We start from the raw sequence: 13,199 nt of genomic DNA, 5'->3' as shown, positions 1-13,199 counted from the left end.
TTGTTATTTATCTCACTGCTGTTTCTGTGCAAATTGACTGCCATATTCTCCTACATTACAACAGTGACTATACTTCAAATGTACTTAATTATCTGGGAAGCATTTTGGAACATCCTGAGCTTGGGAAAAGGCACTATATAAATAAAAGTTTGTTCTTTGTTTTCTGGATTGTAACCTAGAGGTAAAACTGTGCTCATTTTTCTTTCATTAAAGTTCTGTACCAATCATTTGCAATTTATAACAATGACATTCATAAAGGTGAATTTAGAAGTACACAAAATGTTCTCGATACATAATAATACCAAAGGTTAAATAATGTGAAAAATGAAAACCCTTCAATTTTGGGGGGAAGTTCAGTCCACACCTGAAAAGTACAAATAGGGTATGGCAGGATTCCTGTGACTATCTGGTAGATATGTAACCCGGGGTGTTTAACTGTCCACCTGTTTGCTTTCCACCAGGCAAGTAGGATTAACATGCCCCCAGAACCCCTCTCCTCCCACTATCTATTATTGTCTGGGCTCACGTGTAAACAGTACTTATAGCAAGCCATGGCTTATCTTTCCTAGGAACCAGAATATCTAAACTAAATGAAAACAGAAAATGTTGGAAATTCTGAACAGCTCAGGCAGCATCTGTGCAGAGAAACCAACTTAATGTCCCCAATTTTAATTTGGTGATGCATTGGAAGGGCAGGGAGGAGGTGGTGTCGGAGCCTATTGCACAAGTGAAACCAGGTGCAGCAAGTCTGTCAGTGGATTTTTTAAAAATTATTCTTTCATAGGATGTGGATATTGCTGGTAAAGTCAGCACTTGTTTCCCATCTCTAATTGCCCTTGAACTGAGTGGCTTACTAGGTTATTTCAGAAGGCAGTTAAGAGTCAGCTACGTTACCATGGATCTGGGGTCACATGTAGGCCAGACCAGCTAAGGATGGTAGTTTCCTTCCCTAAATGACATCAGTGAAGCAGATGGGTTTTTACCAATCAATGATGTACTATGATGCACTGTGGTGTCTCAACAATGAGGTGTTGAGACTTGTATATTTAAACATGAACCTTTTATTGTTAACTTTTAACTATTTGCAGATCCAGGGCATGGGCATGTATGGTGCTGTTACCTCCCTTCAGCTGGTTCCAGAGTGTTTTTTCTAGACTGTTCTCTCAGTTTATTACCATGTGACTCTATGCATCATACCGTGGGTAGGGTTATTCTTCAGTCCCACATTAACCCTTGTTCTGCCAAGCACCTTTACATTACAATGGCATGGAAGCAATACAACATCCCCCTTTCTTTGCCAAAGAAAATTTTCCTCTTTTCCAGTGGAGTATTACAATACTTTACTTGATATCCCTTTTCCCCACACCTCAAGTCCCTGACTTTACAAATTCAGATGGTCCTGAGGCTTAATAGTTCTTCCACAGTTTAGTCTGCCATGTTTTGAGGACTGGTAGCAATACTCTGTGTTTCTGGTACTTGGCTATCTCCATTTGATTGGCTTTTTGTGCTCCTTCGACTTGCGTTTCTCTTTATTAATAACTCATCTGCTTCCTTCAGACACTGTGGGTTTGTCTTGCTCCTTCTGAGGGGATGTGCACTCTGTTCATTCCTAGGGTGGACTTTAATTTTCTTTTTCCGTGGTGTCTGCCATGTTCTTGCTGGATATATACGCTACGCAAATAGAACCCTCTTTTCCACTTGCTTCACTATTCCAGCCAAACACATGCTTGCTGTTGTATTTTAGGGTCTCTTGTTGCCCTCAGCAGAATTGCTCTTTCTCATCCAATTTTCTGTCCATGGCTGTTTCCTTTTCTTGTGGTTACAGCTTTAAATTGCATTACCATTTTAAGACTGTCAAGTGCAGCAACCGTTTTTATACTCAGGCAGTCCAAGCAGCTTGACGGTTCTGTCTCTGTGTGTCTCCCGTGCTTTTCCGATTTTGGCGAGCTTTCCAGTGATCGTGGGCCTGTTTTCTTTCAAACTCTAAACTTTCAAAGTAGGGGCAGTTATTTTCTTTGGAATTCCTTCCTTTTCTCTTTTACCTCTGCAGGTCCTGTTTTGGAACTTTGGGGGCTGTCTGCAGCCATTAGCCCTGTCTCTGTGTTTTTCCATGCTTTTTCGAGATCTCCGTGATTATGGGCCTTCCTTTTAAACTTTCTAAACTGCAGAAATTTTCTTTCCTGGGCTGTTCTTTCTTTTTTTTTGTTGACTCTGCAGGACCTTTTGCTGTTGGATGTCACACGCTTTAAGAATTTTGGTGGGCTTGTGGTCTGATCAGGGCCCATTTTTGTTAAACTTAAAAGCCGCAACGTTTCTGTGTGCTTTGTCTGCATTTTCTATTTTGAAACTGTCAGAGCAGCAGTGATCCTTTTTTTAAATATGACCTGCAGTTTTTCCTCCTAAACCTTTGATTCTGCCAGCCGATTTTTATAAATGTTTTTTTACTTGTAGCTGACTTCCAGTTTCTGTAAGCATGCTGAGCTCTTGGGACCATTACCTATTCTAAAATGTAATACAGCTTCTTTTTTATAATTTTTGTTCACTGTATCGTGAACTGTCTAGTATTCTTCAGAATGCGTCACTCAGGGTCTTGCAGTTTTTGTATTTTTGCTCACCCGCCTTTACAACCTGACCAGTTTTTTTTTCTCTCCTTTTACTCTGCATCACTCTGTGTCATGCAATAAGCTTCCACTCACTCTGGTGGATTCCTCAACTTCTAAGGCTGTAGCGAAGCTTCTTCAGCTTTTTCTTCAAATTTTCCTTCTTAGCTGCATGTCTGTATGGCTAGGCTTCAGTTGCTTTTAATTCCTCATACCTTGGAATGCTTTTCTGGGTTCATGCATTCAGCTGCCACCTTTCATATCACCATGGATCACCATGCCACATTAGGGTACTACCTCTGTTGTGATATCTTGTAGAGGCGATCACCACTGCCAACCGTGTTGTACTATGCTGATCTCCCACCGCTGTCAACCATGTTGTAATGTGGTGCGCGGTGGTGCCTCATTGATGAGATCCTGCAGAGTTGTGTGTTTAAACATGAGCCCTTTACTGTTAACCTTTAACTATTTACAAATCCAAGGTATGATCATGCATGGTGCTGTTACCTTCATGAAGACTGGTTCCAAAGTGTTTTTTCTAGACTCTTCTCTCAGTCTATTACCATGTGACCCTATGAATCATACTGTGGTGGGGCTATTCTCCAGTCCCAAGTTAACCTTGGCTCTGCTGACCACCTTTACATTACACTGGTATGCTGGCACATACAACATCATACAAAAATTGACAATAGCCTCATGGGCACAATTACTGAGACTAGCTTTCAACTCCAATTCCAATTGCCTCAGCCATCTCATTATCATTTTATTTCTGGGTTTCCCATGTCAGGGCATGATGGGGACCTGCAGGACATGATCTCAACTCCAGTATTTAAAGGGACAATGCAAGTGTGCAAGTTGATGGAGTTGGAGTTGGGAAGAAAAGAGAAGGGATGGCAGAATGGATTTCAAATGGCCAAAGGCTGTGCTGCATTTCAGTGATGCCTTCCTGGATGTGCTGCTGGGGGCTGTGAGGAGTCAGAGATATACACTCTTTATCGATGGGAGGAGGATCCACAGCAGAGATTGCAGAGAAAGTTAGCTGCATTCTCTGGTTCCATGTTCCTGGATTCAGTGTCGAAAGTGCTTTAATAACAAAAGTATGTCAGGAAAGGTGAATGTGGCATTTTCATTAACATCCTACAGTGCATGATACCTCAATCCCTCACTCTTAATCCATAATATCATTCTTCACATACTTGCAGGTGCACTGCACTTTACTTTGTTCATTGAATGGGGCATCACTGGCTAGGCCAGCATTTATTTCTCATCCTTAATTGCCCATAAATATCCAGAGGGCATTTAAGAGTCAACCACATTGCTGGGGGTCTGGAGTCATATGTAGGCCAGACCAGGTAAGGACACTGGATTTCCTTCTCTAAAGAGCATTAGATGGTTTTTACAATCATCATCAGACTTTTAATTCCAGATTTTTATTGAATTCAAGTATCACCGCCTGCCATGGTGGGATTTGAACCTGGCTCCTCAGAGCATTACCCTAGGTCTCGGGAATACTAGTCAGTGACAATGACACTATGCCACTGCTTCCTCATGTCCCCATCTATCCATCCACCATCCCCACTCACCCTCAGCCTTATGCTCGAGCAAGCCTCTCCCTCATAGTCACTCTCACAAAATGCTCTCCATCCATTGGGTAAACACATGTTGTTACACTCAATCACAAGCCTGTTCTTTCCCACCCTGCAAGAGGAGAGAGCACCGAAAAACAGGGAGAGAACTGAAAGGGACCCTCCAAACCTCTTGCAATTGACAGGCACAGAGGAAGAAATGCTGTTTATCAATGGAGCTTCAATGTCCCTTACTGCTTTAGCATGATGGTGAGCTTCCTATTACGTAGTAACACAATTCAATAAAAGCCACCCGCATGTCACACCGTACTCATTCATGACTTGCTTTCAAAACCAAATGCAATATGATCATCTGCATAATGATAACTTACAAATTATCCTTAGACAAAAGCAAAATACTGCAGACACTCTGAAGAAGAGTCATATGTTTTACTCTCCACAGATGCTGTTAGATCTGCTGAGTTTTTCCAGCATTTTCTGTTTTTGTGCAAAATATCCTTAGCTGGCCAGGATTGATTCATATCTTTTATTTCCCACAAGGCCATCACTTATGCAGAAGCATTTGGTGGAGTTTGCCTGAGAAACATAGAAAATAGGAGCAGGAGTAGGTCAGTCAGCCCTTCGAGCCTGCTCCACCATTCAATATGATCTTGGCTGATTCTCTATCTCAGCACCATACTCGCACTCTCTCCCCACACCCCTTGACTGATGGTGCACCCTTACAGGACTCATGCTTACCATACATCAGGTCAGATACTCTTTGGTGAAACCAGTAAGGCAGATATTTGTGTTTCCACTTGGTGACTCACACTTCACAAATGAGCAAGAGCAGATGATGTAGACAAAGACAGCAGTGGAAAGTTCGTATCACAGAGTGGAGCTCTCTCCCAGCTCTGCTTAGCTGGACATAGATGTTGCACCTTGGGGACAAGTTACCTTGAGCACCTCCTGACTCCCCAAAGCCTGTTCATAAAGCACGTTGGGAGTATGATGGCATACTCTTCACTTGCCTGGATGAGAGCAGTTCCCACAACACTCAAGAAGTTTGTCACCATCCAGGACAAAGTTTGATCGGCACCCCATCTGCCACCTTAAACATTCACTCCCTCCATCACCAGCAAAGTGGCAGCAGTGTGCACCATCTACAAGATGCATTGCAACAACTCACCCAAGCTCTTCTTGGGCTGCAACATCTGTGCAGTAGACAGCGACCTGCACCTATGGGGACTCTGCCAGAGCTGCAAAGTCGAGTTCCCACTTATTCTGACTGGCAGCATCCGCTATGGCAAACAACCACATCAGTGATCTCTTATCCATGAGCAGGGCTAACTGGGAGATCCCACATGTCTGCAGCAGAGCCCTGAAAGCGTCTGAGAGGCAAAAAAGTTGGGTTGGTGGTGGTGACTTTGGCAGTCACTGACAATGCATGACCACCTGAACCAGCAGGAAGCAGATGTCCTTCTAACAGGCTGCTGATTTCTACAACCACCTGATGTGACATCCTAGGCTTCCTGAGACACTGATGCTTGTGCACAAGGGAATTCAGCCACTGCAGGTAGACCCTGTTTTATGATGAGTGTCCCTTGTGAGCTGCAACTCTCTGCTGCTCCCCTCACTGCTGGACCCCTCTCTGTTGGTCCTCTCTTTGTGAGTATGTAAACATGCTGCTGCAAGTATGGTTGCTGGCCATCTTGGTCTTTGTCTGAGGTCTAATCTAAAGCAGCATATGTGGCATTCACCCTGAACAAGCTTCAAAAGTATAGAAAGTAGCCCCTCAGCAAGAGTACTGTGCACAAACCTGCCACTGACAGGCAGGAAAGTAGTTGTCGCATTTATTGGCATCTTTGCTTGAGCATTTTTTTTATTCTTTGACAGGGTGTGGGCAGCGCTGGCTAGGCCAGCATTTTTTGCACTTGAGAAGGTAGTGGTGAGCTGCCTTCTTGAACCGCTGCAGTCCACATAGTGTAGGTGCACCTACAGTGCTGTTAGGGAGGGAGTGCCAAGTTTTGACCCAGCGACAGTGAAGGAGCAGTGATATATTTCCAAGTCAGGAAAGTGTGTGGCTTGTAAGGGAACTTGCAGTTGGTGGTGTTCCCGTGTATTTGCTGCCCTTGTCCTTCTAGCTGGTACAGGTTGCCGGTTTGGAAGGTGCTGTTGAAGGAACCTTGGCAAGTCCCTGCAATGCATCTTGTAGATGGTACACACCGCTGCTACTGCACATCAGTGGTGCAGGGAGTGAATGTTGAAGGTGGTGGATAGGGTGCAAATCAAGCGGGCTACTTTTTCCTGGATGGTGTCGAGCTTCTTGAGTGTTGTGGGAGCCGCACTTATCCAGGCACGAATAGAGTATTGCATTCCACTCCTGACTTGTGCCTTGTAGATGGTGCACAGGCTTTGGGGAGTCAGAAGGTAAGCTACCCGCTGCAGAATTCTTAGCCTCTGATCTGCTCTTGTAGCCACAGCATTTATATAGCTAGTCCAGTTCACTTTCTGGTCACTGGTAACCCCCAGGATGTTGATAACGGTAATTTAACAATGTTAATGCCATCGAACGTCAAGAGGAGATGGTTAGATGCCCTCTTGTTGGAGATTGCTTCAGCCCCCTCATCAGCAGCTGTGTACTCGTCTTGTTTTCACTAGTAAGTTTCAGGAAGCCCGGGAAATTGGTGGACCCAATATCGAACTGAGAACAGTGTGTTAACATCACTGTTATTCAGCAATTAACATTTGAAAATTGACAACTTGCATCCCCAGAGGGGTTTGCTCGCACGCAGCCTAACATGCTGAAGTGAAATGCGGAATCAGCTGGATAGATGCAGCTTTCCCATTATTGGTTTTAACCCCTCGCCCACACCCAAACCCACATGCTCTTCTAAATTAAAATGTAGTCTAGCATTTCAGGTCAATGTCTTTTCATCAGTCCTGAAACATTAACTCTGTTTCTCTCTCCATAGATGCTGCCTGTCTTTCTGTTTTTGTTATAATCATGGTGTTATGGAGTGAACCATTGCCAGCAATTATCTTCTTTATCAATCATGCCAAGATGGTCAAGTGTGCAACACTATGTTACAGGATGAGGGTCTACAGTACAAACTGTGGCAGAAAATGCAAATATATTTATGTACACCCAGCTGGCAGTGAGAACTGTCTGTAGGGGCACCAGCTAGCTGGATTTCCTTGTTGTTCAGAAACACCATACATCAGCAACGTGCAACCGTGTTTCCACATGGCCTCAATTGCTAAAATAACACTTGAGCAGGCTGCCAATATTGTGTGCGATAGTTTAACCAGAATTGCAATTGCAGAACTGTGCAATCTAAACTCCACCACAATGTTGGGTTTAAAGTGCAGATTTGCCACTGATTTCAGCCGTGCTGTTGAGAGTAAATTTGTATTATAAGTGGGCCACGAGAGACCTCACATAACATGTCAGGAAGGACCAGTGAATCAAAAATACATTTGCCAGGATGTTATGGAAAAGTAAGTTATTGTAAATTATATAGACTATTATACAGTCACTGTACAGTATTAAATAGACAGTAATACTGATAGATATAGATACATTCCACACAGAGGGTAATACAGCTGCCATATATATGAATGAATAGCTGTATAACTGTTTTGATACTGAAGAGCAATTACAATAACAAATAAATACAGGCACTAAACCAAGAGAAAGGAGAAAATTGACCATTGAGCTGATTGAGGCAGATGAAATGAAATCCAGTTCCTTCCACACTGGACTGCGACGTCTTGTAACCATTGTAAAGCCATCAGGAATTGACATAGCATTTTCAATACAGAAAAACACTACCAAAAATAACTCTATATTTTTTGTTTCCTGCATTCTATTGAATGCATGATTCGAATACTTGATTTAGTAAGAGATATTCTGATTGGAAAATGTAAGTTAACTTATTCCTGAAATGTTTTATGCAGTGCTGTCCAGCAACTGTTACTCTAGAGTTTTTCCATTTTGTTTTGTGCTTGACTGTATGTATGTATTTTATCCCCAGTTCCGTGGAAATGAATGGTGTGCCAACTCTTGACATTCTTGTCAGTGAAATTGAAAGACTCAAAGAACACCTTTCCCAAGTTAAATCCCCAGTGGTCCTGTGTCATAATGATCTACTATGTAAGAATATAATCTACATTGAAACACAAGGTAGAGTAAAAATTATTATATAAGAATAATAATATTGTATTAACATAGTGCCTTATTATGTCAAGCTGTCTCGAAGTACTACATACACCGCATTATTTTTGAAGAACCATGGCTAGCTAAACAAAATAATTTTAAAGCTAGACTTGGCAGGTTTTAAAGTTTTAATTTTGCTAAGTAATACCTAAAATATAAATAGATGAACATGGGTTCTGTTATAGAAAGAAAAGGAAAAGATATTAGCTGTAAAACACAGTTTTGCTGCTATGGGTGCTTCTTTGGTTCCACACTTCTGGTGTGGGCTGTATCAGATGCCATCTTGGGTAAGCCATTCATGTGGGCACAGGGAGCATGTTCCAGAAGTAGGCTTTAAGTGGTGCTAGACTGCATGAGCTTGGCAACCCCTGCTGATGCATACAATCACTCAACAGTGCATTTAATGCTGGGCTGCATGATACAATAATTCAAATGAGTAGTCGAAGTGTGCGGGCTAACTGCATGAGTAGCAACAGGTATGGGATAATCGTTAATCATGATGCCCAGACATGTTTTCAGGGGCTTTTCAATTTTGCCTCCGTTAAGTTTTTAAAATATTTACTGGATTAAGTTTTTTGATGAGGTATCAGAGAGGCTGGATGAGGGATGTGCAGTGATGTTATGTATTTGGACCTTCAAAAAGTGTTTGATAAAGTAGCACATATTAGGCTTGTAAGTAAATTGGAGCCCATGGGTTCAATGGGGCTGTAGCAGCCTGGATGCAAAATTGGAGGTGTAGCAAGCAGCGAGGAGAATAGTACTAGACATCAAGAGGACATGAACAGGCTGGTGGAATCGGTGGACACAAGACAGATGAAATTCAGTGCTGAAAAGTGTGAGTGGATACATTTTGGTTGGAAGAATAAGAAGAAACAATACAAGTTAAATCATACAATTTTAAAGGGGATGAAAGAAGAGAGAAACCTGGGGGGTGTTTATGCAGAACTGTTGGAAGGTGCCAGGTCAGGTTGACAAAGGAGTTAGTAAAGCATAAGGGATCATGGATTTTATAAATACAGAGTACAAAAGCCAGGAAGTTAAGCTAAACCATACAAAACATAATTCAGTCCCAGCTAGAGTGTCTGTCCACTCCAATCCTGGACAGTACCTTTTTGCAAAAATTTCTTTCTGCAGACAGAAACCCTATGAATTCATAAGAATTTATTTCAACTGAGCGGCTGTGTCTTCAGCTATTTAGGCCCAAAACTGTAGAATTCCTACCGTAAACATTCCTGCCTCTCCACCTCTATTTCTCCTATATGTTCCTTAAAAATATCTCTTTAGCCAAGAACCTATTCTAATATCTCCTAATGTGATTTGGTGTACAATGCTTTTTAACAATTCTGTGAAATACCTTGGGCCGTTTCACTACATTAAAGTTGCTATATAAACAAATGTTCATGTTAAAAGCAATGCTGACGTTTAGCTACTGTGTTGGTCTTCGTTCTAGACATGATGGCTTGGGGATGGGGAGGAGAGAAAGGGACTGTCACATCCCAGTCTCACAACACATGCATTCAAGTTTCTAGAAAAGCTTCATTTAAAGTAGCAAGGCCTATCTGTCTAGGGGCTTCATATTTAGCTCAGGTAAACAAAGTGATTGAAACTTAAAGCTGATAATATTGAGCCCCATTAAAGAAAAAGAAAAAACCTTCCAGGTAAACCTTCACTTCGGAGCCAATGGATTATTTTTGAAATGTAGTTCATTGGTAAACACAGAGGCCAATTTGCACACAGTAAGAGGTGATACTAACAGCAATGAGCTTCCGTAGTATTGGTTGAAAGACAAAGATAGTCTTGAACACTGGGGAAATTCTTTGCTCCTCTTCAAAAACAAAACCAGTGAATCTTTTACAAGCAGATGGGGTCTGGGTTTCACATTTCATCTGAGAGATAGCACCTCGAAAAATGCAGCACTTGCTCAGAACTGTACGGAAGTGTCAACCTCAGTTATGAACTTAAATCCTCAAGGAGAGCTGTGAACCTACAACCTTCAAACTCAAGGGAGAATGCTACTAATTATAATGCATAAATATTCTGGAGCAATTTGAGCCCAAGTTTACAATAAACCCTCCTGCCCTGCCAAGCTCTTGCCCCTCATTGCTGAACTGGAGTCTCTACCCAATACAGTAAGCTGTTAATATGGCTTGCATATCATCACTGCTTCAAGAAATCTGTCCCGAAGTGATCTGATTAGTTGGTAGCTTTGCCTGTGCATTCCCAGCCTTTGTTTATACGCAATATTTTATCTGAACAGACAGCAATGTAACGAGGAACACTGCTCGTACATTGACTGGAAGATAGGTTACTCATGTATTTAAATTCCCATCATAATCGGCTATTAAGGGATTATGTTTCCCTCTCTGTTTCTTGACCCATAATTTACTTATTGCCCTGTGAATCATGCATGTCAGTTTCTATATATTTCAGTGTATTAACTAAAAGGAACCTGCTGAAGTAAGCTTGCTTGTAGAGACTTTTGGCCATATCTTGGGATTGACTGCAGCTCTTGGAAATGTATTTTCCCTGTTATACTCAGAACAACTTTGCCTACATCCTGCATTACCCTCAGAGATCATTTGGTTTAAAGGGAATTAGTATCTGAAAGTTCCACAACAGTTTTCCCACTTTACACATTATACATTCTTGAGGAAGAGAAGCTGCAAGAGTCCGTAAAGCCACCTGAGATAAGCACTACCCATGCAGCAAGGAATCAACTGAGGTGCACTTTTCAAGACTTGTGTCGGAGATGCCTGTTTTACAAAAGGAGTTCTGCTCATTGCTGCACACAGATCTGTGACCAAGATCCATAATACACACAACTCTAGCTCGCAGAGAGGGAGACTGAAGATTTTTTAACAATTCATTCAAGGGATGTGGGCTTCGCTGTCTGGGCCAGCATTTATTGCCCATCCCTAGTTGCCCTTGAAAAGGTTGTGGTGAGCTGCCTTCTTAAACTGCTGGTCGGGGTTTGGAAAGTGCTGTTGAAGGAGCTTTGGTGAATTTCTGCAGTGCACTTTGTAGATGGTACACACTGCTTCTACTGTGCGTCAGTGGTGGAGGGAGTGAATGTTTGTGGATGTGGTGCCATTCAAGCAGGCTGCTTGGTCCTGGACGGTGTCAAGCTTCTTGAGTGTTGTGGGAGTTGCACTCATCCAGGCAATTGGAGAGGAAACTATCACACTCCTGACTTCTGCCTTGTAGATGGCGCCTCATTCTAGGGAACCATGCAGGAGTTTTGACAAACCAGTCAATCGGCATACATTCCTCTTCAGGGCAAAGTCACCAATGCCCCTTTTGCCCAGGCGACTAAGGTTATACATTTTGACAGTAGTCCCAGACAGATGACTGAGAGGGTGATGCATTAGTAGGTTTCTGGATTCTTTATTTCGAGCTCTCCATCCATTAAATATCTGTGCCCTTTCACCAACCCTTATATGGTCAGAGTTAGCTCCATGTGCCTCACAGACTCCTATAAAATCCTAATCTTGAGGCACACAAAACAGCCAAACACCAAGCAATCTTCACATCAAATATCCCAATCATTTATTGCACCTATTTACAAAAACATTACTTGTTTATTTCTCAAAGTACATATCCCTTGTGACCATACAACATTTTCTCTGCCTTTTTTTGACACTACCTCTGTGTGAGAGCCTAGGATCTGAGAATTAACTGGCTGCTGCAACATATTGAGACCCTTTTCCAAGGCTCTTCGCTGCTGGGACAGACAAGGGACAGGCAGTGTCCTACCATCATTAGGAACATTAGCTGACCCCAGGATTTCTGATGAAGACAACCTCCTAAGTTAACAATAGGTATAAAGCCCATCCTGACTCATTTAAGCTGCCAAGTTAGAGGGCACAGGAATTTCAGGGCAGTTTTTCAATCTCATCCAGGACAGTAATTAGGTTGCTGCAGTTAGCACCCCTAAGCTAGAGAGCAGAAGGAAATCAGTCAAGGTTTTCGCTACTGATTGCTAAGGATGGAAAATTTAATGGGGGAAGACATGATCGGGCTCATTGCAATGCTCTCCATGGTTAAAGTGCTTGCTGTCAAAGCTCACAAATGAATTATAGCCACTGACTGATGTATCATAAGGTCCCCAGCATTGTGGGACTGTGTGTCAATTTGAGTCAACAAATGGATGAGGAAAAACAGAGAGGAAATTGGAAAAGAAAAGTTATTATATTGAAAAATTTACACATGTTTATAGGTTTCCAAAATGATGAGGTAAAGTTTTATTGTAATTTACTGATTAAATAATAACTGATCAATGTTCACTGTTTTCTTAGGACTTGTTAAGTTCATTGATTATGAATATACTGGCTACAACTACCAAGCATATGATATCGGAAACCACTTTAACGAATTTGCAGGTGAGTTACAGATTACCAATTTGAATACAGTTATCATTTTATACCAGGTTTCACTGAGGCCCTATGAAATGGGTTCAGTGGAACTTTGCATAGATAGAGGACAATATCCTAATCGTTCTTATGTATCAATATGACACAGCTCATGCACAGTGAAACCAATTTGCTTTTCCTTCTTTTACTTGTGGGCTTAGATGACACACACAAGTTAGTTGTCTACATTTGAGAGAGCACATGGCTGGCACTCCACCTCACCATAACTGGATGTTAAGTCTACTTCCTGCATTCTGACTGTCACAGAGAGCTCCAGGAAAGACCCCAGTCCCCACAGTTGCTTATTTAAAAGGTAAAAATGGACATTATTTCAATGTAGCAGCGAGGAGTTAAAAATAAGCAAGGTGAGAGTAGAAATCCAAACAGGAAGCAAGATAATTGGAAG

At 42.1% G+C, this 13,199-nt stretch overlaps 1 protein-coding gene across 1 annotated transcript in view; it reads left to right on the top strand.

Moving 5' to 3' along the window:
* LOC121282821 (ethanolamine kinase 1-like) overlaps positions 1–13,199 on the top strand; it is a 509,597-nt gene that overhangs the window by 161,856 nt on the left and 334,542 nt on the right. Inside the window, exons 6-7 of the mRNA XM_041196636.1 lie at positions 8,203–8,351; positions 12,680–12,763. Coding sequence (XP_041052570.1) covers positions 8,203–8,351; positions 12,680–12,763 — 233 coding nt within the window. The remainder of the gene's footprint in view (positions 1–8,202; positions 8,352–12,679; positions 12,764–13,199) is intronic.

The sequence above is a fragment of the Carcharodon carcharias genome, chromosome 10, assembly GCF_017639515.1.
Source record: "Carcharodon carcharias isolate sCarCar2 chromosome 10, sCarCar2.pri, whole genome shotgun sequence".
NCBI classification, from domain to species: domain Eukaryota; kingdom Metazoa; phylum Chordata; class Chondrichthyes; order Lamniformes; family Lamnidae; genus Carcharodon; species Carcharodon carcharias.
This window is presented reverse-complemented; position numbering and strand designations above follow the sequence as displayed.